Source organism: Chelonoidis abingdonii, chromosome 19, assembly GCF_003597395.2.
Source record: "Chelonoidis abingdonii isolate Lonesome George chromosome 19, CheloAbing_2.0, whole genome shotgun sequence".
Lineage (NCBI taxonomy): Eukaryota > Metazoa > Chordata > Testudines > Testudinidae > Chelonoidis > Chelonoidis abingdonii.
In genome coordinates, this window is record NC_133787.1 from 20,332,082 (window position 1) to 20,358,554 (window position 26,473).

General features: G+C 43.1%; 1 protein-coding gene across 5 annotated transcripts in view; it reads right to left on the minus strand.

The window, feature by feature from the left end:
• Nucleotides 1-4,241: 4,241 nt before the first annotated feature.
• C19H19orf12 (chromosome 19 C19orf12 homolog) overlaps nt 4,242-26,473 on the minus strand; it is a 56,585-nt gene continuing 34,353 nt past the window's right edge. Inside the window, exons 1-3 of one of the 5 annotated variants that reach the window (XM_032764193.2) lie at nt 26,423-26,473; nt 8,550-8,726; nt 4,242-5,750 (exon numbers count right to left, since the gene is read on the minus strand). In XM_032764193.2, coding sequence (XP_032620084.1) covers nt 5,485-5,750; nt 8,550-8,709 — 426 coding nt within the window. In that variant the 5' untranslated portion in view covers nt 8,710-8,726; nt 26,423-26,473 and the 3' untranslated portion in view covers nt 4,242-5,484. Of the gene's footprint in view, nt 5,751-6,885; nt 6,954-8,549; nt 8,727-26,369; nt 26,389-26,422 lie in introns of those variants that run through there. The other 4 variants (XM_075073649.1, XM_075073648.1, XM_075073650.1 and 1 more) reach the window with 4 other exon arrangements.

Sequence of the window (26,473 nt, forward strand, 5' to 3'; positions counted from 1 at the left end):
TTGGAAGAGGTTCAGAGAAGAGCCATGAGAATGATCAGAGGATTAGAAGACCTGCTTCATAGTGATAGAGCCATATCTTGTTAGCTTAACAAAGAGAAGGTTAAGGGGTGACTTGGTTCCAGTCTGTAAGTACCTACATGGGGAACATATTTAATAATTGGTTCTTCAGTCGGGCAGAGAAAGGTATAACAAGAACCAGTGGCTAGCAGTTGAAGCTAGACAAATTCAGACTGAAAATAAGGTGTAAATTTTTAACTGCGAGAGTAAAACCACTGGAACAATTTACCAAGGGTCACTAATGATTTTTAAATGATTGGGTATTTTTCTAACATCTGCTCTAGAAATTATTTTGGGCAAGTTCTCATGCACTCACTGTTCAGAAAACGGGGCTGGTTAGGGCCTATACAACACCACTACTCCAGAAGCCTTCACAGAGGGAGGGGAAGGAAAGAGGCATTCAATAGATGGAAGCATTTCTCTCCCCCCAAGCTTTCTGCCATGTTGCTCTGTCAAGGATGGATCCAGCAATGCACCAGGACTGTGGTTTTAAAGGGTTTGCGTATACCTCCAGCTTTGTCAGAGTCTGATTTTCTGTATGTTACTTTGAAACCCACAACCATTAACAGTTGTTACCTCAGAGGGGAGGGCGCCTGTCAAGGATCAGGTCTTAGTGTAAAAACACCAGTTGCGAAGATCTGACCTACGGTGATGGAAAGTTGTCGTACACCATATAGTATAACCATAGTCAGTCGGTAACCCAATCTTTAAACTTGTAAAGTAATAGTAAGTTAACTCTACTTACACCTTAGGCTCACTAAAACTAATGAAAATTGAATACACATGGACAAAACCAAAGACTGAATAATTATCTTTTAGTGACTTTCCAGCTTCAGTGATGATTAGGCTTGGAAAGATTTGAATTTTCTTGGTAAACATCAATTTCACCATACACACGCAAACTAATGCAAAAAATATTTCCTTTGATGATCATCGAAATTTACAGATAGGCAAAGTAAGAAAAATGCTACTTGAAAACTTAAGAGTTTGATTTAACAATGTTTACTTTGAGTATTTTGACAAATGATGCTGGTAAGTTATGTTTTAATGGTTTCTGAATCTTAACGTCTACTGTCAGATAATTATTGACACACCGCTCCGAATTTCTGGTAACTGTGAACATTTTAATTGACAAAAAACAGCAAAAGTGCTCAAAATCCATAATTTTGCACAACTATGAAAAATTTAAATTGACATAAATGTTAAAAATAAACTGATCTGTCAAAAGTTATAAAAAAAAATAAAACCCAATTCTGCCAAACCTACTTATGATCAATGATTCTTTGTAAATTGGCAGCGGCTTAGATCTGTCCAATTATTTAATTGGCTGTTACTTAGCAAGTATGCTAAGTCCAGTTGGGTTTATTAGTCATTATAATGGTAAAACTGACTTCCTGTGCAACTAAAACCACGCACACTCACCAATCTCTACAGATGGCATATACATTTCTTAATAGCCAAGATGGGTAGGGATGCAACACCATGCTCTAAGTGTCCCTATCTTCTGAGTGCCAGAAGCTGGGACTGGACAAGGGATGGATTACTTGATGATTGCCTGTTCTGTTCATTCCCTCTGAAGCACCTGGCACTGGCCACAGTCGGAAGACAGGATACTTGGCTAGATGGACCATTGGTCTGACCTAGTATGGCCATTCTTATGTTCTTAATAAACAGCAATAACCAATTTTATCACAGACATAAGTCAATGCAAGTCATTGGTAGGCTAATATTTGTAGCCTTGTAAAGGGTTTTATGAATTAAAAGCAACAAAATACGATATACTGCAGTCTCCTGAGGGCAGGAATTAGAAAGCCCAGAGATTGCTGTCATATTACAACAGACATGGGTTTAAGAAAAGCTTCAATTTTCCCCCACTAGATGGCGTATCTCAATTACTAATCTGCACTGGAATGCAACCTTTTAAAAAGCAAGATCTTTCCTCCCTTTGCTACAATTTTCCATCATGTTTGCTTTCCACTTTAAAGCCAGACAGCTTAAAAAAAAAAAAAAAAAAAAAAAAAGGATAATTTTAGCTCAAAATACACCATCTGCCTCTGAAAAATCTAGCTTGATTCTGTCACATCACAACGAACCAGGTTAATATCCAGCATTGGAGCAGATAGTTTCTTTACATAAATATGCCCATCTCCCCATAGTGACTCTTCTTCAGCTGCTTCCTGAAACTGCTGGCACTGCTTTACCTTGTTTCCTAGGTGACGACTGTCTCTTACACTCAGCCGAGACATTATACAGCTGGAATGGATTTTAGAAGTTGCTATCTCCTGCCCATGACTGCTTCCAATCCCTACAAGGGATGCTGTGGTGGACAGGCATCTCTGTGCCAAAGAACAGCAACAGATGGATGTTAATAAATTAGCTTACAACTGCCCTTTCGCTCCAGATGATCAAGTTTGTGGAGGAGTTCTGAACCCAATCAAATAAATATAGTTGCAAGCTTCAGGCTGCAGGATTGTAAACTGGAGGGCTAAGGGATGAAACTGGATATTCTGGCAATGTTCAGCGAAGTTCTGCTAACATGGATTGGGACAAATGTTTAAGTGTGGCTACTTTGAAAAGGGACTCTCTAAAAATGGCACTGAGGGCTCCATTCTCCACATCAAGTGTTCTCAATTTACAAGTAGAAAGGTCTCTCTCACTGCCAACCTCAGAAACTCATGTTGGGCAGAAATTTGAGCTGCATGCTTTGCTTCTTGTGCACTATTAAAAGCAGTAATATGCTCTGAACGCCAAATTGGGTTTTTGGCACAGTGGCACCCGTGCAGTCTCATTGCCCTCAGGAGTTTATTTGCATCAGTGCTCCGAACTAGACAATGATGCTGAGAAGAAGAGAATTGAGCTCACTTCCTTTTGGCGCTGCAAGAAGTTTCAATTTTGGTCATCTGCTTACCTAAAGACGACTCATCTATGTTCACTGCAACCCAGTGTGTTATCGTGACTAAGTTATAAGCAACACCCTGGTGTGTTCAGCCATTGGGATCATTCAGTCATCTGGACATTCTGACATCACAACAGAGCCTCTCTTAGAGCACCCCATTGTCAATGCGTTAGGAGCAGAGAGAGACGGAGAACAGGTCGAGATTACTGAAATGCAGAATAAAACAAAGTGATGTGCTTAGGAAACTTCAAGTTGTGAGATGCAGATCGAGAGCCTGGGAGCCCAGCATAATCCATTAAAGATCAGTCACACTCTGCCCCAGCAGAACGTCTCAAGTCTATGGGAGAAAATGAGGAACCTGTGGGTAGTCCAGTCTACAGACTGACTTTTTCCAGCTGCCAGCAAGGATGCTTGTAACGGGTTCTGATTCCCGACAACAGTCAACTGAAGTTAATATGATTTAAGTGTTGTCCTGAATTAGAGCCATCATGAGGACACCTGCCTATAGGAGGCAATGGGGCCCAGTGAATAGGGTGCTGGATTGGGACTCAAGGGACCTGGATTCTGCCATTGATCTGTTGGGTGACCTTCCACAAGTCACTCTACCTGTTCCGTAGTTTCCCCGTATGTAAAATATAAAGCATGTTGAAGCCATAGCCATTTTTGTTAGAACAAAAGAACTGAATCCAGCATCTCATTTTACATGGACCACTTTACAATCAGATGTCAAATTACCCTCAAGTTACTACTGATCTTGGCTGGATTTAAATTGATGATCCTGATGTGAAAGGCTTTGTGCCTCATGAACTAGCCAATCATTGTCATCTGCTATCCCTCTTTGGCAATATCTCATTTTAAGTGTTGTGGCTATGAGGGCAACTACTTCAATTTACAGTTTTCTACAGCTTGCCCAAATTTGTGCACAGTGATATTTCTAAAACAGATACCAGACTGTATGAAAACATTAAGATTACATTTATCTGAAAAATCTTTGACGAAGCCAACTGTTGTTATTACAAGTACTCTGCAAATTAAACTGTACTCTCCTGCTTTGGTATTATTATGCACTCAGAATGGCCCAGTTATAATCCACTTCTGTTCTGCTTTCCAATAAAGTGGAAAGAACTACAGTACTAAAGACAGTAACACTCAACCTAGCCCATGAACTCTGCAGGGGAAGATCAATACAGGCTTACTCAGAGCACGCTACATGTGTGCAAAGCATATTAGCTAAACCCAATACATTTGGTAAATTGACAATAAAAAACAACACCTTTCCCCAGCCAGATTCCAAATTTTAGAAGCCTGACAAAGAAAAGTCTTTATTTTTATTTTGCTACTAGGAAAAGAATATAACATAAAAACAATTTCATTTCTTGTACGTTTTTACATATAAAAGAAGGCACCTTTGTACACGTGAGCTTGTCTTACAACGTTTCAATATAAACAGTGGAAAATCAGAAGATAATAAGCATAATTCCATCTAGAGTCTGCAGGCAACACGTGTAGGAAACCATCCCAAATCGTTATTCAATAGATAGTTTGACATAATAAAACAATGTGCTCGTATTTGCTCCTATTTCAGTTCACAGTTTGGATGTACCTGATTTGTTTTAAAGCAAAGCACATAAAAACATGATACTCCACCAGGGTACAGGGGTACATTCTTTTCTATCATAAGACATACATATACTGCAATACCGCAGCACAGAAAAAGGTTCGCTCTAGCTTTAAAGATAATTAAAAATTGAAAACACTTTAAAGAAATGATAATTAACACCTACAGTTCAGATTCAATGAACTTCAGTCAGAGCAAAGCATTTTTCTTCTACAAGCCAATGCTGAGATGACCACCCCAATTCTGCGACTGGATGGGAGATGACAGCCACCACAATTTTAGCAGCCTTCTAGGTCTTGCGTTTCCATACTACGATAGCAGGAGCAATCTAGCTGTGCACATTTTGTCTACCTGTTGCAATAAGGTTCAGCTAGGCATTTGTCAGATTTGTATGTGACTAAAAGACTCAATAATTAGCATAAAGTTGTAGCAGGGAATGAAGAAAAGTTTGAGAAGATATTTAACTTCTCAGCAGAAGTCCCTTCATTCTTGCAACCTTTACAGTACATGAGTAGACTGTGGATAAAATTTTCAAGAGTGCCTATGTGACTTTGGAGCTTAAGTCCCTCTTAAAAGTGGAACTTAGGAGCCTAAGTCACTACAGTGACTCTGAAAATTTTCCCCAGTGATAAAGGAGCGATGTTTTTCACACCATCTAATGCTTTACGATCTTGATTTCAGTTTTCAATACACACTAGCTTAAATTGCACAGCAAGTCAGTTTAAGATAATACAGTAATACAATTCTAGATTCACAAAGACCAAAATAATATTTCTATCTGCCTACTGCATTTACTGAACTTTATAATTAGCTGCACTGACTAGTAATTGTTATGTTAAATAAAAGATCACAGTTGTCAAAATAAAATTCTCTTCATTGTAAAGTGAAAACACACAACACACTCGGAAAAGGTTTACTCTCCATACCGTATTTCTGCTCTTAGCTCATGTGAAAGATAGTTTACTAACACTGCTGCCAACTTCTGTTGGAGGGCGGCATTTCCCATTACAAGTGCAGTCAACTGTGCAGCATCAGTCCAGTCTAAGTTCCTGATAATAGCTAAGGCATCATCATAGAGCTTCTGTTGCTCAGCAGGAGGCAGTTCCAGTATAATCTGAGGGATTGGCTTAAACTGTCCAGCAGACATCCAAGCACCAAATAAACCACCAACTGCACCCCCTAGAAAATCAATGAAGATGTAATTGGTCAGTCTCACTTTTTTATAATTAAATTTCAAATCCTACCCAACAATAACCAGGCTTCAAACAACAACACTGCTGCTGCTGTCTCTATCAGAAGTCAGAATGAAAAGAGTTGGGAGGTCAAGGCACATTTACTTTAATGGTTATATATAAAACTAGTTAAAACCAGAAAGAGTTTCCATGATTTTACGTCAGCTCCCATCGCAAAAACAATTTTTAACACAATCAGTACTAATAATTTAAAACCCTAAATCAGTGAAAAACAAATCATTCTTTATGGCATTGACTGGTCTCTTCAGAAGACAGAAGATCACAGATTCTGGATAAGACAGATTTTTTAAAATCAAGCCCTCTGGTCAAGGAAACCATGAGACAAATCATACGTTGGTGGCCAAAGTTAATTTACTTCTCTCTCATTACAAATCCACAGCAGAGTACATGTTTTCTGCCTCTGTTAAATAGGGCTTATTACTCTTGTTCCTTTGTAAAGTACCTGTATGGCTGGTGGTTATATGATGGGAAACAAACCCAGCAGTTTGGGGAGTACTGATTTAGAGACAGTCACCCTATTGATCACTGCATCAGCACTCTCTCACTGGTCAGGCAGTACCCTGGATTCCAAAACATGCCCTCATCTTTTGTGCAGAGCTGATCCATCCCATCCCATCCCAAGAATCCTGGGGGTGGGGGATTCTATGTGGCTGTCAAGGTGGTCACTGTGCCTACCCCAGGGAGAAGTTTCAATAGTAAGTTATATAATGGGTGCTCCCTTTCAAAAGAGAGAATCAATTCCAAGCTGTAAAGTAATTCTCGAACATAAAACAACAAATGTAAAGTCTTGTATAATTTACACCGCCACCAGGAGTGTCCTGATTAGCTTAGCTGCCTCAGGTTTGCAAGCTGGGTTCCAGAACCACACCCCTCAGCTTCCAGAACCCTCACACTCAGGACTGCTCCTAGAACATTATTTATATACGCATTTCACACAACAAACATTTTTTAATTTGCAAATTTTACTGAGCCTGCAACTCTTCCGGTGATGCTAGTGAAGTGCTTGAAAGCCTATAATGGCTGCATTCATCTGCATCAAACCTTTATGAGAATATCAATACCTGATTTAGGGAGCACCACATGTAAGAAATCAGATGTGGCTCTTAGACTGGAAGGTTTCTTACACAATCATTTGGTTTTCTTCAGTTAACATTCACCAATCCACTCCCCTCAAAAGGATCCAAGCAACTGATCTAGGCACTGGAAAGCAAGATAAACTGCACATTTCTCAGGGGGCAGATACAGCAGGGGAACTCATCATATGACTTCCTTAAAGCCAGGGATAATGAGAACCTTCTTATTCAGTTTACACAGCCAAGGACCCATCTACAGCACAGTTAGTGCACATCCCTGCTAAAACGTAATTAAAAGTGCCTTCATAACCAAGCTAACACTTTAGAATGTTCAGGACAAGCGTTAGTTCAGTCACAAGTCACTTACTTCTACAGTGTAAGAATCTAGATAAAATCAGAGTCCTCTGACTCAGGTACAGTTGTATACAGACAGTGACATACACAAGCACTTAGTCTCCCTTCCCAACAATGCACTTGTTGCATTGTCCCTAGCAGTAATGGCAGGAAGACAGTCACTTAAACTGGGGTACATAGGACAATGCACTTCTTAGTTTTAAGATAGCTGTCCCTTTTTATTTTATTCGTGGCTTTAACAGGTTGGTTTAATTTGATGATTTCTATAATTCCAGTTATTTAAGTATATGGACAGCTACATTCATCTTAGTACCTGCTACTGGTCTGGATATTATAAACTTCTTACAACCATTTGGTTTTACCTATTTCTTACTAGAAACTTTAGTAGCATCTTTGTAACAAGACTTTTTTTCTGATAATTAATTAAGATGCGTGTTTGTAATGCTGGTAGCTTTACAGTTTCTCTTTGTATCTCCAGCTGTGCTGTTACATGTTTATTTTGTATTTCTACAATGCCCTTTTGTGGCATTAAAGCTAGTTTATGAATGAAGTCACTCAGGCCCCAATTATTCAAACACACGAGCAGATGTACAACTTTACTCATGTAAGTATTCCCATTGAGGGGTATGGGACTGCTCATGTGAGTAAACTTACATGCGTGGCTCAAGTGTTTGAAGGAATAGGGCACAAGTGACATCAGTTGTAATCTAGCTTTAATGCCACAAAAGGTTATTAATAAAGGAGATATCTGGAATTTTCTCTTCTGTATCTCTCATTACTACTAAGCTCAGGGCTTTAATATCATTTTTGTTATACAAAGAAACACTAATTGACAGGGAACATGGTACTCTGAAAACACTAAATACAGCCAGCATAACAAGCAGCACACTACAAAATTTTAAATAAACCCTACTGTCAGAAGGATATTTTTATTAAGGAAGGATCCTCACTCCCCTTGATATGGGGAGACTGGGAAGATTTCTTCCCCCTCACTTTATACCCAAATGAAATAAATTTCTTTAAGGGGTAAAACTGGGAGCTTCCAACCCATTTTTCTCTATCTACCAAAGGTCTGTAGGAAATGATCTAACAATAGTTCCTTGAGGGGGCTCCATATCAGCCATGAATTTAAGCCAAAGCATTCAGCTCAGAGTATCTTTTCACTGTCAGAAAGTATTAGGAAAACCTGCTTTATGTTCTATTTAAACCACATCACTCATCAATTCTCTAATTCCTTAGTTCAACAACTCATCTTATTATGAGCCAAACCATCTTTCCTTATATGGTAGAGTATTTACCTATAGCTATTCCAGGTGGACCCCCCATTAAACCCCCGAGAAATGCTGTTGCACCCGCTACTAGTGCTCCTTGTCCAGAATGCTTGATAGCAGCCTTCATCTTCCTCTCCTCAGAGATACGGCACAATAGGTGTATCATATCATTAATGTCGATCGGCATCTTGGCTAGTTAGGGCCCTGAAAAGAAATTTTAAGGTCAAGTTTATAAAAAAGGATCAGTTCTTGGAATAACATTTCTTCTTCCAAAGGAAAGCAGAGACCAAAAGTTTTCCAAGTAGCCAATGAAGCAAATGAAACAGGAAAGTAGGTGACAGGTGTTGCATACTTCCAAATGTATTTGGTTTTGTGCGAGTTTTTTAATCTGGTCACAATCACAGCAATGAAACATTTTTAAATGTTCTGCCTATTCGCACAGTGTTGTCTTTAGCCTTGAACAACTGTCATGTCCATTCAGTGTTGCGAACAGCTACATGTGAAAAAAGAAACAGGCAATGACTCAGTCTTACATCAAGATATGATTAGCAGATTATAATTTACATCTATTCTTGATCCTTAATTCTGGCATTTTCTAACTTCGCAACACTAATAGCATACTTTTCAATGAAGGGTTGTGTGTATGTAACATACATTTAACAACTCAATTCTTTACGTTCTTGTAAAGGCAGGCCCTTAGATGAGGAAGTGGAAGTAACGAGTGATCAGAGAGAAGTGAGATTTTTTTCACCTTACCTTTAAATTTGAAAGCCATTTCCTAAAGAAGAATTCGATCCCTTTCTGTAACACTTAAAAGGGCAATTACAAATGTTCATATTGTGCTAGTACACAAGAGCCCCAGTCAGGGGATTTGACCTTATTGAAAAAACAGAACAACAAAAAACAGTCACTGCCCCAAAGCATCTTACAACCTCTATGTTGATTCACTGAGCTGCCTCATCCAGGCCATGAGTGAGGACGTGTGTGAAAAGGAGCCCCCAGAGCTGCAGGAGGATGCCTGTGGTGAAAGAGGTAGATGTGGGGGGTGGGTGATGTGGAACTGACAGGGGGTTAGGGAGTAGGTGAGATATGAGGCAGAAATTAATATCAGGCCAGGAAGGTACAGAAATGACATGGGTTGGAGTGTGTGCCTAATTAATCGACATGGGTGAGGGCCAAAGGCAGATGTAGGGCTCAGGGTGCATTATAATTAACATTTGTAAGTTTTGGGAGAAAGCCGCTGAGCCACCAACAACACTTCATGCAATTTTAGGCAAATATAAAATCTACTGTTTGCCATAAGATACTAGTGGACATGTATAAGGCAGGGAAAATTGTTTAATGTATATTTTTAAATATCACTGTTTCTCTGACCCTGTGATCTTTGTCTGTGTCTAAATAATAAAGGTTTCCATGCACTACTGTATTGTGTATATTGCTCAGATGCACTGTACTGACACACACTGCTCCTACATCTACATCTATTCTTGACTGTCTCCTCAATGAGACTGTTGCATAGAGAAGCAGACTAAAGACTGAACTTTTCATCCTGGTGCAGTGATAAACAGTAAAAATAGTTTCTAGATGAGGAGCAACAGCTGGCAGTAGGGTGGATAAAAATCAATGATTTAAAAAAAAATAAATCAATCAGTTTTTTGATAAAATGCTTCTTGAGGAAAAAACCTATCTAAAGATAGTTTTAATTAAGATACATTATAGCTCAAAAGATATCTGATCATGGAATAAGGATTATAAATATTTATTCTATAGTGTGAGACAATGTATTCATGTAATCTTTAAGAAAAGTTTTGTAAAGGAGTTACAACAGTTCATGGATTAGGGGCCCAATCTTATAGGGTTCCAGGGGCTTCTGTGTAGATTATTGAGGTTGATCTTTCTATCTACCCAATGGGACTCAGTGCTTAGTCTAGAACAGTGTTTCCCAAACTTGGGATGCTGCTTGTGTAGGGAAAGCCCCTGGCGGCCCGGGCTGTTTACCTGCCCCATCCACAGGTCCAGCCGATCGCAGCTCCCACTGACCACAGTTCACCACTCTAGGGCAATGAGAGCTGCTGAAAGCGGCAGCCAGTAGGTTCCTCGGCCTGTGCTGCTTTCAGCAGCGCCCATTGGCCTGGAGCAGTGAACCGTGACCAGTGGGAGCTGCGATCGGCCAGACCTGTGGACAGGGTAGGTAAACAAACCGGCCCAGCCCACCAGGGGCTTTCCCTACAGAAGCGGCATCCCAAGTTTGGAAAACACTGGTCTAGAAGATACCATCAGAGATGCTTAGTTTTGCAGTTCTCAAACTGTGGATTTGTGTCTCCAGAGATAACATGCTTGTTAACAGCAAAAATGTTTTTAAATAAACATACAGAGGTGAGAAATAATAGACCTCAACCCTATTGTCCCTCTGCAAATTTGTGTACACAGAATCAATCCCTTACCTCTCTCTAAAAGTGCAAAGTTTCAACGAATAGACAATCGTTGGGGGTGGAATAGATCTGGACAAGGAGAAGAAGTCTGGAGATAAATGTGAGAAGGGAGGGACAGGCAGTAGAAACAAAAGTGAAACTGTTTGAGCAGCATATTCCAGAAATCTTGAGGTCTTTCTGAATGTTGCCTTCATTGATTTGAGATCTCCCATACCATTCTCTCACTAGATGAGAAAACCTATAATGGCAGCAGGCCATAAAAGAGACCCAGTTTGGGAATAAGAGCCATTCAAGAAATATATGTTTGCTGATGGCATTTTAAAGAAAGTCACACCAGTGATGGGATGAAAGTCACTTTAGCACTTTGATTCAGAGACTGTTGACGTGATAATCTCACTTTTAACAGCAGTAGCTTCTTCTGCTGCTGTAGAAAGAATATTTTCTTCCCTTGGACTAATTCAGTCCAAACTGAAAAAATAGTTTGGGACCTGAAAAAGCAGGAGCGCTTGTTTTTCTTTTCCAGATTATGAACAAGCAGGAAAATGAAGGTGAAGACGACTAAGTTACCTCCAGAAGCCAATATTTTAAGTTTATCATGTTCACCTAGCTGACAAAGTCAATTTAATATTTGGGGTTTTTTAAATATTCCATTAAATTATTTTTGTTAAAAACAGTTTTAACAAAAACAAACCTGCTTTTAAAAAAAACTTGAATGTTTAACTAACTTCAAAAATTCATGTTTGTTTTGTTAAAATATTATATGGTTGATGCTGAAGAAAAAAATCCACAATATACAACATTGTTGTTTTAGTTAAATAAAACAATTTAGATGGCTGTCTGGTGATGTTCTCCTCCTAATACAGCATAACATCCTCCAAATATTAATGATTAACCTGTTTAACTGGAGATAGTTTACCAAAGGTAAGTGAAGCAGATATTTATGAAGTCATTGGGAGGTAACTGAAATAACCAAACAATCATTCATTTTCCGATATAGCTGTAAAACTAATCTGAAAATTTTTCAACACAAATCACTTCAAAAATGTATAGTGTGTACCTTCTAAAACTAAAACCTACATCTATCTCTGAGTTGTGAATAATACATATTAAGGTTATAACAACCAACAGGAATGCACTTTTATGTAGAAATCCATGTTAAATTGTGTCTTCCTGACTAGTGATTTAAATCAATTTGATTTAAATCAAATCCACCCTGGCTGGAAGGGTGAATAATATGAATTACCAGGTTTCATCTTGTGAAAGTTCATTGCTGAATTCAAGGTAACCAAATTTCACCCTGAATGAAGGCCTGTGAATTAGGGATACAGTCTAGACTGAGGCCTTGTCTACACTTGCAAGTTGCAGCGCTGGTGAGGGGGTTACAGCGCTGCAACTTAGCAGGTGTCTACACTTAAAAGCTCAGCCAGCGCTGCAACTCCCTGTTTGCAGCGCTGGCTGTACACCTGGGTCTGCTTCCGGTGTAGCGAGACCAGCGCTGGTGATGCAGCGACTGGTCATTCAGGTGGGCACTCACCAGCGTTTTTATTTGGCCTCCAGGTATTAGGACTTATCCCAGCATTCTCTTCAGCCTCTTTGGTCTCACTTCGCACTCCACTCCCTGGGCTCAGAGCCTGGAAGGAGGGGGAGGTTGTAGAGGAACCCGAGAGGGAGGCTACTGAGGTGTTTGGAACTCCCAGGAGTCATGCAGGCAGGAGCTATTTCCAGCTAGGAAGAAGCTAGCAGTCGCAGCTGCTGGACTTGGTAGTGCAGGAACCACAGAGGAGCCTGTTCCTGGTAAGAAGCTTTTATTATAAGGATGCAATGTTTTGGGAGCAAGGGGGTCTATGGCTGCCTGCAAGCATGCCTAGAGTGGAATAACACATTGATTTCCCTGTAGCTGCTCTTTGCTTTCCACAAGCCACAGAACGCCATGGCTTCCAGAGTGAAGCAACCCCACCCCCACCCTTCCCAGGTGAGCTGCATGTGCAAGATGGCTCTGAAGTAGCTGCTGTGGCAGATGTGGGTGTAGGGTCAGTGTTATTTCCCTGTAGCTCTCTTTGCTTTCCACAAGTCACAGAAAACCCCATGGCTTCCACAGTGAAGCAACCCCCACCCCTTCCAAGTGAGCTGTGTGTGCAAGATGGCTCTGAGAGTAGTTGCTGTTGGCAGCATGTGTGGTTAGGTTCAGTTTATTTACCTGCAGCTGCTCTTTGCTTTCCACAAGTCACAGAAACCCCATGGCTTCCAAGTGAAGCAACCTCCACCTTCCCAGTGAGCTGTGTGTGCAAGATGGGCTCTGAGAGTAGTTTGCTGTGGCAGATGTGGTGTAGGGTTCAGTGTTATACCTGTAGCTTGTTCTTTGCTTCCACAAGCCACAGAAACGCCATGGCTTCGCAGAGTGAAGCACCCCACCCCCACCCTTCCAGGTGAGCACGTGCAAGCCCCCTCCACTGTGAGCCGCGTGTGGGAAACTTGCCAGCTCTATTCTGCAGCTGCGGCCCTCTTCTGTGCTATGCTCACGAATGTGTAAATGATTGCTCAAAAACTCTTTTAAACAATGCAGGCTCTGTATAACTAGTTTATTCTGTTTTTTTTTTAAAGTGACCTTGAATATGCTCCTCAGTGCAGACTTCTCGCAAGACAGCACAAGCTTAAGAAAAAAACAAGGAAGACTAAGAAGAGATCGTGATACGAGCCAGAGAATCTGTATTCCACAGAAAATAAAACGTTAACTGGCAAAAAGAACCTCGGGAAAGAGGAACCCAGTGCCCAGAAAAGGCACGAAGGCTGCCAAGAAAAGAGAATTTTGCTCCAACGGAACGAATCGACTCCCGACTCAACAGATCGGCAGTGGCATGACTAAAAAAAAGTTGGGGAAAAAAACGCCCTCATTTCTTTCATGTATTATTTTTAACTTTCCACACTAATCATGAATAATAACATTATATTACAATTGCTCCATACCTATGCTGTTGATCTGGTTATTAATGACTGCTGTTTCACGATGTGGGTCCCGCCACCTGCACGCGGTGTGGACATGTGTTGGTTCCAGCTGCTCCCTGCAGGGTTAATGCCGAGAACTGCAGGGCAGCAGTGGACATGGGCTGGCTCAAGGAGGGCAGGGGCTGACTGGAGGTAGGGTCTGGCTGCAGGCAGGGCAAGGGATGTGGGGCTGGTGGAGACAAGGGGTGTGGGGCGGGCTGGCTTCAGGCAGGGTGCAGCAGGGTTGACTGGAACAGGGCAGGGGTGCGGGCTGGGCAAGCGTGCAGAGCTGGTGCGGGCAGCAGTGTGTGGGGGCTGGCTGGCTTTGGGGCATGGGTGTGTGGAGGGGTTGGCTGGAGACAGGACAGGGTGTTGGCAGAGGTGGCTTGGGCACGGGGTGCAGAGCATGGCTGCAGGCAGAGGGGGGCTGGACTGGTGTGGGCAGGTCATGGTGTGCAGCAGAGGCAACTGGAACCCAGCCCTTTAAGTAGCCCCCAAACTCCTTCTACTCCGGGGACTTTTAAATAGCCACGGGAGCGCTGGGGAATGCAAGAGGGAGGCGGGGCTCCAGCGCTATTTGAAGGACCGGGGTGGCAGAGGCAGCTGGAGCCGGACTTTTAAATACCCCCTCACTGCCCAGGACTCGGGGGCTATTTAAAGGGCGCAGAGCTCCAGCCGGGGTCGCGGCTTGCGTGCTCTGCCGGAGGCGCGCAAGCTCCGCGACTCTGTTCTCCTGGCCGGAGCGCGACAAAGCCACCGCCCGTTTCTCCTGCCGGAGCGCGACAAAGCCCCACGCCCCGTTCTCCTGGCCGGAAGCCGCGACAAAAGCCCACGCCCCGTTTCTCCTGGCCGGAGCGCGACAAAGCCCCACGCCCGTTCTCATGCATGCTGGAGCCCCTGCGGAGCGCCGCAAGCCGCCGCCTGCTGGAGCTCTAGCGGGAGAGCGGGGCATGCCGCGCTCCCGCGGCGCTCACTCAAGGAGCGGGAATGGAAGCAGACCGCAGCTGGGGACGGGGTAAGTTTTTTAAAAAGGTGCCTAAAGGTCGAGGGCCCCCCCTGGCATGGGGGTTCCGATCCAGACATCACAGGTCGTTGGAAACCAGGAAGCGGATGACCCCACCCTTCCGTCCCCTTCCCACAGCGACAAAATGGGACGAGGTGCTCTGTGGGATAGCTGCCCACAATGCACCACTCACAACAGCGCTGCAACTGGTGCAAGTGTGGACACACTGCAGTGCTGGTCGCTGTCAGTGTGGACACACTGCAGCGCTGGCCGTACACAGCTGTACGACCACAGCTGTAACGGCCAGCGCTGCAAAACTGTAAGTGTAGACAAAGCCTCAGTCATCAAATAGCCCTGTCAAACTCTCAAGGAGCCTCAAGGGTGAATGGAAACACCCTGAAATGGCCTTCCCCTTAGGCCAAATCCAGAGATTCATGGAGGACACCTGTTCCTCCAATTCTAAACCCCTCACCCTGAGGTATCCCACAAGACCCCTTGATAGGAAGCCATTGCAATGCTGATGAGATGACAAATAGCTCTCTAAATCTTCTTTATGTCCAATTTAAACAGCTCACAGCCCCAGATGTGCATTTTGGGCATCCTTTTGGCCTCCTCAAGGATTCTGTCCTGCGTGGCCATACTATGACAGTCTGAACCCCTATGTTCATTCCTTTTCTAAGGGTATGATAAATTCTATACAAAGTACGCCTTGTGAGGTATCACTTGAAAACTCACAGTTTGCTGATTATTATTGTCCTGGTAAAATGTGTGTAGCAAAACTGTATGTAAAGTTATAAGATTCTACTGTATGATATCTCCAGGAATCCTAGAAATCCATTTGCCAGAAAAACAAAACAAAAACACAGACACACAATTTCTATTTTGTGAAAAAATAAAAACCATACATTAACTATTAACTAAGTTTTATTGAAAGTACAAGTGTCATTTATTCAATGCATGCAACCTCCCCCTCTTTTGGTTGATTTCTGAAAGAGCTTTAAATTTACAGTAAAACTCAATTTATCCAATCTAATTGTGATCAGGGCCAGATCGGATAATTTGGATAATCAGGAGAACTGGCAAAGAGTTTTCTATCCCTTATTTTAAGATGGGGGTGGGGGGAGTACGCCTCAGGTGGCCAGCCATGGGCACCTGAGCTAACAGCCAGAGCCCCAGCCACCCAGGGCTGATAGCCAGAATCCCAGCCACTGTCAGCTGGTGGTTCAGTTAATATGGAGAGCTGGATAAATGGGGATATATATGAATAAAGCATTGTGTTCAACTGATTATCTATCTATCTATCTAGAGAGGCTAGAGAGTTCAGCATTTCATTTTAATCAAGGAAAAACCATTTTTTTAAATGGGCGTATTTTGGGTTTTTTTAATCTTGGAAAACTAGGATCCCTGGATATTAAGAGCAGCCACAAACCAGTTCCTCAGCCAGGTGTCAATGAAATCAGATAGACCACCACCTGATTAAATGGCCATTCTTTAGCAGGAGAAAGGGTGAGAAAGAGAAATTTATGTCTTGGCAAAGAAACTGATGGAGGTTCCCATCCCCACAGACTCTGTCTCCCAAACCCCAGCTGGAGATGATCCGCAAGGAAAAAAGATTAAAAAAAAATGGAGAACAGACACCCCAAATGATCTCTCCCTTCACCTCTACTCAACATCGATAATACCTGAAGAACACAGAAAACAGCTTTGGACTGGGAATAGGGATCCTGACTGAAAGGAGTTCAGACAGTAAGACTGAGAGACACATGGTGCTTTACATTCACTTAAGTTAGGTATTAGTTGCATTTTACCTTTATTTACTTGTACCTAATTATGACTTTTCTTCTGCATTACTTGCAGTCACTTGCAATCTATCTTTCTGTAGTTAATAAATTTGTTTTATTGTTGTATCTAAACCAGTGTGCTTGGATTGAAGTGTTTGGGAAACTTCAACTGGGGGAACAGGATTTGTGCACATCATTTTCTATTAATAAAATGATGGATTTCACATGAGCTTGTGTAGCCCAGGAGAGGGCCGGACGGTACAAGACACACATTTCTGAGAGAAAGTCTGGGCCTGGGAATTTGCTGGTGTTGCTCTGCAGTGTAATTCAAGAGTGGCTGGCTAAAGCACTAATACAGCATAACTAGTGCCCTACCAAATTCATAGTCCATTTTGGTCAATTTCATGGTCATAACAGATTTTAAAAATAACAAACTTCATGATTTCAGCTATTTAAATCTGAAATTAAATCTGAAATTTCATGGCGTTGTAATTGTAGAGGTCCTGACCCAAAAAGGAGTTGTAGGGGGTCACAAGGTTATTGTGGGGGGTTGTGGTACTCCTACCCTTACTTCTGGCAGCAGTGCTGCCTTCAGAGCTAACCAGCTGGAGAGAAGCGGCTGCTGGCCAGGACCCAGCTTTGAAGGCAAAGCCACCACCAGCAGCAGACGTAAGGATGGCATGGTACGGTATTGCCATCCTCCTTACTTCTGCACTGCTGCCTGCAGAGTTGGGGCCTTAGCCAGCAGCTGCCACTGTCTGGTTGCCCAGCTTTGAAGATAGCAGCGCAGAAAGGGGACATGGCACGGTACTGCCGCCCTTCTGCACTGCTACTGGTGGGGTGTTGGCTTCAGAGCTGGGTGCCTGGCCAACAGCTGCTACTCTCTGGCTGCCGAGCTCTGAAGGCAGCACCGAAGGGTGGCAACACCATGACCCCCCCTAAATTAACCTTGTGACCCCCCTGCAACTCCCTTTTGGGCTAGGACCCCAATTTGAGAAACATTGGCCTCCCCCCATGAAGTCTGTATAGTATAGGGTAAAGGCACACCAGAGACCAGATTTCATGGGGGGAGACCAGATTTCACAGTCTGCAACACATTTTTCATGGCTGTGAATTTGGTAGGGCCCTAAGCATAGCTGGAAGTAATCTGCATGGAGGCTGTGTGTGGGCAGACCACGAGTGGTTGTTCTCACAGCAAAGCAGTGTAAAAGACACCCAAGGCAGGAGAATAGAGGAGGACTCAGCTGTTCAACAGTCCAGATGGTACCCTGGCTGAGAAACACCTCTCCCACTATCATCTTGGTGTCTCAAAAAGAAACATATTCAATGGAACAATTAAACTGTTGACCAAGTGGGGAAGCTTGTTAGCAAAGGAGAGAACTTTTCCAGGAGCTGGATCTGAGCTATGGAGATCACTCACATAAAAGATCAGAATGACCACAAGCCTCCCCACTTTTGCAGCCAAATGCAAAACTAACTTCTTCACATCAGCATTCCCTCAGCAATTTCTTCTCACAGGCCCACAACCAACTCACGTAAGCAAACAAAGAAAAACTATAAACTAATCAAGCTTTCTCTCCTCCAGTTTATGAAGGGAGGGGGGAAAGGAGAGCACTATTGTTATTTCTATTTTTAATTATGTGTTAGGCACCCTAAGACCACAGTGAGAGAGGTCATGCAAGTATATAAACAGATAAATCAGGCCCTAGTTTAGCAATATTGGCTTGGAATTCATTGTTACCATGTCCTATTCCAGGAAATATAAATGGTGGAAGAAGGCTCCAGTGCTTCTCAAGAGAACACCAAAGTTTTAAAAAGTAGCGTATTGCCAGGCAGGCATTCCCAGCGTACGTTTCAAGCACAATTTGAGAAATTTGTCTTTGGAAATTGAACTGAGTCTCCAGGATAATACACAGAACTGACTAACCAAATTAGAAATATAAGACCTGACCACCTCCTCACCCCTGCAACTGACCCAATAATACATGCCAGCTACTTAAGTCAGATAGTAGTTCACCTGAGAATATGATTAATAGAGGTGAATGTCTTCTGTCAGTCAACAGGCTGACTTTCTTAAACTGTTCCTTAAACTAAATAAATTGAAATAAGAACTGTGCTAGGTCAGCACCTGCAATTTGTAAAGGTTAGCTACCACAGAAAGTGAACTGTGACATCCTTTAGACCACACAGGCAAGTAAACACTAAGAGCAACGTTATCTCACAATGGTATCACATCTCAAGCAGTACAGATGATGGCACACAGTTCCAAGGTTTCGCTGACAGAAGGAAAGGGAAGCTCTAACACTCGGGTCTAAGCAAAGAGGAGATTAAGGGTGCAGAGAAAGACTGCTCTCTCAGAACCAGAAAAATTGTACTACGATAATGAAAACTCTGGCTGTACTGCCATATTTGAAGTCTATCAGGCATAGCTATAATAAAGACCGAGTAAAAAATATTAGCATTAGCATAGTGACAACAGAGCTCAGATCTCAAGGTGTGAAGCAGAAAAGAAATATGGAATTCAAGCAAATCTACACATTCTTTTTCACAGTGAAACATGGGAGCTCTTTGCTCCCTCCACAGTAAGACTGTGATTATAAAGGATTTTAATACTTGTTTTCTGTCTTTTGGGGCTTGACTGAGCAAGGTGCTCAGCACAATGTCCCAAACCATCTAAGTACTAAAGCTTGTGCTACTTTTAAGAGTCAGTGGCCCCAAGGAAATCCTTAAAGGTACTATGGAAAAGCACTTATCTCTGCTCGGTCAAACAATTTAGCAGACTAGTTTATGAGTAGACTGGACCATCTATCTTATTCGCAAATCAGTGGGAGTTCAGGATTTATTTGGTTAAGACTCAGAAATGCCAGAACTGTGGATGGACCTATTAAAACATATATTACATATACATACAGCCCCCATTGGCCTGGAACGGCGAACCACAGCCAGTGGGAGCTGTCATTGGCCAAACCTGCGGATGTGGCAAGTAAACAAACCGGCCCGGCCTGCCAGGGGGCTTACCCTAGCAGGCCGTGTGCCAAAGATTGCCAATCCCTGGTTTAGTCCTTCTACTTCAGTAGTATATGAGCACATATATAAACTGGATGTCTCAGGTTTCTCAAACTGGATAAGCTACCAAGTTAAAGGAAATCAGGGCAATAATGACCAGAAATACCACTATCTAATGGTGTTTCAGTGGCCAATGTGAAGTGAGTTGGTGGCTTCATTCTGGTGCCCAGCAGACAGACAGACATGATACAAAACATCAAAGAAGCCAAGGGCTAAATGGGCTCCCTGCTTGCCCCTCCAAGAAGTAATTGCTTTTTTAAGTGCTATTTTTCAGTTTCTTCTCCTTTAAAAATTTTCTGTAATTTCACTTAATATTAAGAAAATACGACTGTGTTGTAGATCTCAGTCAGCTACATCAGTAGACAAATGATAAGAAAGTAGCCAGAGCAAATCTGCAGCTTTGTGTATGCGACACACACAATAGGAAGAATTATAAATTACTCCAAGCTAGAGAATTTGATTTTAACGTCCCCACACCCCCTTCCTCAAAATAAATAAAAATAAGAATCCAAGAACCTGGGAGGCATATGTTGAGCTTTAAATTTATGTAAAATCTGGGTCATGAAATACATGACAGTTGCCTTAAGAGTAATCTCTGGGAATGAAGAGCAATGGACAATTACAGGCATAATAACCAGAGCCACAGCTGATGATCTCATTTAAGTTCTACTTTTTAAACTAATACTAATTCAAAAAGGTTAGGTAATGCACCAAAAGCATGCTCATTAAAGCCAAGGCAGACAGCTCACACACAAATGAAGTTATGCCTTTAAAAAAAAAAAATCAAAAAATCAAAAATGCTTTTTTGTTAAACACCAAATGTGTGGTCCTGAATATTAAACTCTAACGAAGCCTCAAAATCAGATTGTTAAATTACACAACATTATTCACCAAGAGGTTTTAAGCCACTTCTACAACAAGATGCCCAATTCAAATATTTCCATTACAAAGGCATAACGATGCCTTGAAAGAGGCAGGTAGGACTGCCAGATAATTCTTCCACACTATAGGTACTGTAATAATACGGTACTTTATTATAAAAATGCACTGATAGATCCTGGAAGTTCTGAAAAGTCTGCACCTAAAATGGCTAAGACAATCACCTCAACTGGTTATCTCATCCAAAAACCTTTACGTGTGAAATTTACTGTATTTCACTAGACAAAGTTATTCATGCAAAGACACATTTCAATAATTCTGCCCCTATTACTTCTCTTCTGGCAATATTCTTTATTACTATGGACACCTGAATGGAAATAGGAAGGTACCAATTATAAAAATGTCATATGTGAACATATCCACAATGGGGTTTGATTGCACATGTAGCCTATTGAGAGTCACAAGCCTTCCCTATTCCACACACCAGTTTCCTTCCCAGGCTCACCTGTCCTGCCAAGTTAGATGTGAATTTTAGTAACTGAAACTAACTCTGCCACCTCATCAGTACTATACTAGATCACTGCATCTGTGACTCACCGTCCCTGGTCAGTGAGCACGTGTGGAGTGATTCAAGAACAAGATTCACAGAACTGCTTACTTACCAATTTTCAAAAGTGGATAATGTAACAGCTAATCAGTTCCTGCATTGTAATTCAAACATTGTTTTTAAAATAGTCAAGAAAAGACATCCAGTTAAAATATTAACAGTTCTGCAAACAGCATGTCTGCAGCAGGCTGGATTGCTTTAAATCAAAGTGATTTAAACTACTGATTTTAATCATGATTTAAATCAACAAACAGGAAACCCTGATTTACATAAGTAATTTTAATCTTGTGTTGCATGTGTACTCTAGTTATTTTCCTAAAGAGAGGTTAATTCTCATTCATTGGTAACCATTAAAATATGTTGATTTGCAAACAAATACCATTGTACAATAAATTTGGTACTTCCTTTTGGTAATCAGGATACACTATTTATACATTTAAGTAATTATATAACTTAACATACATTTATTCAGATCCTTCATTTTGACATTCCATTATGTTAGATGTTGGTGAAATCACTCATTTTTTATTTACTAGATCATTTTTTATACCGGATTCATGTCAAGCTGCATTTGAAGGAAACTGGAACTCAATGAAAGATGTTCAAACCCAGCATTTTAAAATTATTGCTATTAGCTAAGCAAAATTACCTTCAAGGTGCTGGATACATAAGGGGGAAAAAAAAGAGTAGATTTATCAATGTATATTTTGAATTTACAGCTAGCTGACTTTCAAAACAAAGGAAGCATTATCTTAGTGAACTGACAGATTGTTTCTGGTCAACAAGAGCCAGATTTCAAAAGAGATTTAGATTAAAGATATAAAGAGGCACCTAGTTGGATTTTCAAAAAGTGCCTAGGCACCTAACCTGCTTAATGCCCATTGAAATCAACATAAGCATATGGAACCCCAGAAGGTTCCTGGGGTCAACGTTAGTTTCTCTTCATCTTAGCTCTTTCCTTCTGCCAAACACCATCTCGGTCCCCTGAAAAACATGTTGGTTTGAGGATTGGCCTGCTAAAGCCAGGGTTGAGAGTTCAATCCTTGCGTGGGGCATTCAGGGATCTGGGGCAAAAATCTGTCTGGAGATTGGTCCTGCTGTTAGCAGGAGGCTGGACTAGATGACCTCCTGAGGTCCCTTCCAACCCTGATATTCTGAATGTCCCTCCCCTCCCCCTCCCTGCGCTCCTCCTTCCCCTACGTCAGGGAGTATCCTTTTTACAACAAGCAAAAGCCATTGTTCTCCAGGTGCCCAACTTGGGCCTCCTCACATGCCAAACTCATGATAAGTACATCCAGGGGTTGAGCCAACTCTCTTGAGTGTTGGTAGGTGGATAGCTAGCTATCTGGATCCACACTCCTCCTTGCCATGGTGCATTCGTTAAAATTCCATTCTGAATTAACACACCATATGAATTCAGAAAATAGCTTTACAATACTTCAAAAAACCTATACAGCATACAGGCTTCACAGATTATCATAGCCAACTCCAAATCCAAATCCGTGACAGTCTTCAAATCAAGTATTTGTATACAATAAACCAATAGATTCCTCTGCTCAATTAGCAGCCACCTCTACTCGTGTGACTGTAAGGCAGTGGTCACCAACCAGTCGATCACAATTGACTTGTCAATCCTAGAGGATCTCCCAGTCAATTGCGATCTCCAGCAGCAAAGTGTGGCTGCCACTAAGGCAGACTCCCTGTCTACCCCCAGCCTCATGCCGCTCCCAGGGCGGGGGTTTCCCTCCGCATGCTGCTCCTGCCTGCAAGCACCACCTCCACAGCTCCCACTGGCCGGGAGAGCTGCGGGGGCGGTGCTTGCAGAGAGGGGCAGCTCACGGAGCCATGTCCTCCCCCATCCAGGGACACACTGGCCCCTTCTGGGAATGGTGTGGGGCGGGGGTGGGCAGAGAGCCTGCCTGAGTCTCGCTGCGCCCACCGCCGACTGGGAGCTGCCAGAGGTAAGTGCTGCCCAGTGGAAGGCCAGGCTCCAAACCCCAGCCCTGATCCCGGAGCCAGCACCCCAATCCCTAGCCCCTTCCCAGAGCCAGCTCCCCATGTCTCCTTCTGTAACCTGAACCCCCTCCTGAACCCCAAGACCCAGCCCTGATCCCCAGCCAGTACCCCATACTCTCTCTTGCAGCCCAACACCCTGCCCCAAGCGCAGCCCAGAGCCCCCTCCCACACTGCAAACCCTTCGGCCCCAGCCCAGAGCCCGCACCCCCACCTCCTGGCCCCTACCCCGGCCCTGTAACAGTGAGTGAGCGGGGCAGGGCTTTTCAGAAGGAGCAGAGTAGACCCTGGATTGCCCTTAGATTTAAAAAGCGATCTTGGGTGTAAAAAGGTTGGAGTCCACTGCTGTAAGGTGACAGTAAAAGCTGGACCGAGACACTCTGGACAATTGTTGGCAGATTCCTGTCAAGTCAATATCTAGTAGAAAGCATACATAAGCACCTACGGTGATCTTCACATTGTATCCTGATTGAAGTAAAGAATACACACTAAACGCAGCCAGGGGAACTCAACAGGCCTCCCCATTAGATCAGCTCTAATTTCTATATATCCCTTTTATGCATTTCCAATATACATAGATATCTTAATTTCATAATCTATCCATAAAATGGCTGTTATTACAGAAGCTTTTGAGACATCTCCCCTAGTAACTCTGAGTAGATGATTGGCCTGGTTGTTACACAGTCACCATATGATCCCAGAGACTAGACTGTTAGCCATAGTGACTCAGAAGTCCACATAACCTCCATGGTTATCTAGGGGCAGAAGTCCACAAACTGCTGTAGCAGAAGCTGCCAATAAAAGAATCCAAGAGTAAAAACATACCTATCTACAAAAGGAGGATCTTCCTCTCTAGAGGAAGGGCCACAGGTACATTCTGCTGTCTTGAATGGGACTTGTGCGCCTAAAATTCCTAAATCATTTACTGTAACCTAGAAACCACTTGGCAAAGAGTCCCATTTTTTGCAAATAACGCTCACCTCAGACCACACACTCGTATCAAACATATTACACAGGATATTTACCCATGAAGAGTAACATGTAAAATACCTACTGACAGCTTGCAGATATTCATCAAGATTCAGAATCATTGCAAGATGTATGTACAGGTAACTTTTCAAGTATAATGTACTTATTCTGAAAGTATGCTTTATGGTCTTGGAGTAAAAGGGCTTGTCTACACTGGCAATTTACAGTGTTGCAACTTTCTCACCCAGGCGTGTGAAAAAAACACCCCCCTGAGTGCTTCAAGCTTCAGCACTGTAAAGCACAAGTGTAAACAGTTCCCCAGTGCTGGGAACTACGCTGCTCATTGAGGTGGTTTTTTTAACACCTCAACGAGCAGCGCTGCACCAAGACCACACAAGCGCTGCACCGAGACCACATTAAAGCCCAAAATTAGTCACCAGTATCTGGATGACTCATTCAGGCAAGAGAAAGCTGTCATCCTTCCCTAATCAACCAGTGATGTAATGAAAGGTTCTAATGCCTCCCCTTGCCACATCCCAAAACAGTCAATGGAAAACCAGCAGAGACAATTAAAAACAACTGAAACCAGTTGGAGGGGAAAAGAAAAATTATAGCAGGCAGGAGACTGCCTAAAAACCAAAAGAAAAAAAACACACCAAAAAAGCTCACCTGTTCTAGAGAATTGACAAGACCCTCCTTGCTGCAACACATCAGATTAACATCCATTAAGTCCTGCATCCTCACCTCCCCACTTATACCAGCTAGACCAATGGCCCATGTAGTCCAGTGGGAGTGCTTTCTAGTAGTTAGAGCTGCAGCTTGGGAGCCAAAACACATGGTTCTATTCCAAATTCTACCACTGGTGAGCTGTGTGACCTTGGTAAAGTTACATCACTTATTTGTGCCCCAGTTTCATCATCTGCAAGATAGGGATGCAACCTTTCAAACAGTCCATCACTCACTTCTTCTGAGGTGAACAATATCTTGCACATGCATAAACTATGAGAAACCATGTGATCATAATGTAAATCTCATCCTCCATATCCACATGTTCCCTTCCCATGTTGTGCCTAGAATTCTGACTCTAAGATATCTGGGGTCAGAGAATACATCTTGTGTATTCTGGATGCTACAAATTTATAACAACTTGCAATCTATGACCAGCCAAAAATGATGGCTGTCAGTTTACAAACCTTGTGGGCAAAATGGCAAAGGAAAACATCTCTAAGGACCCAGCAAGCAACACAAAACTGTGCTCATTATACATCAAAAAAGTTTTCTTTAATATTCAGTCTAAGGTTTTAAGAGTATTTGGAATGCAATCTTTAATACTTTCTTGGGGCCTGACAAAATGTTAATAAATAATCTCATTTCAAATAACTACACCCACAAAAAGCTAGGTTTTGGTTTTATCTATTTGAGAAGAACATTTTCATACCTACTACGGAAAAAATCCCCAAACAGACATTACAGCTCCACTTTTTCCAGCCCTTGGGAACGTCTAGCAGGGAAATCTCCCACATCACGTGAAAAGCCTCTGGAGCTGGGGTTGAGGCCAGACACACCCTGTACTACACCAGCCAAAATGTAACGGGGAAACGCACGGCCCTAGAGGCTGCTACAGGCGATCGGGCAAGGCTGGTTCTGGGAGTCGGGTGTTGCCCAAGGGCTGTGGCCCCCGTACCAGGCGCTCCCCAGGGCGGTGGCACACACACATCTGGCCAGCGGTGACAGCAGTTTACACCCCGAAAATGGGGTCACTGCCCGCCGCGATGTGCGCGCAAGCGACCTCCCGACTGGGGCTCCGGCAGGCCCCAGCGAAGCCGAGCAGGGCTCTGGGGCCACGGACTGGCAAGGAGGGAGGTTCGCTGCGCTCAGCCGCATGTCAGCTGGGGGCTACCGCTACCCCCGCCCCGCGCCGCCCGCAGACACGCGCAAACCGCGGCTCCCCGCGCAGGGCGCTTCTTTCTCTTTTACCCCCCGCCCCCAGCAGCCCCGGGCTCTCTCTGTACCCCACGTCCTGCACCCCCAGCAGCCCCTCTCCCCCCCAGCAGCCCGGGGTCTCTCTGTACCCCCCCGCCTCCCCGCAGCAGCCCGGGGTCTCACTGTACCTACCCTCCCGGCAGCTCCGCGGCCCTGGGCTCCCTTGCTGCAGCCCAGGCCGCTACCTTGGTGCGCAGAGTCGGGAGGCTGGCGGGCCAGGACGCGGAAGGGCCCGG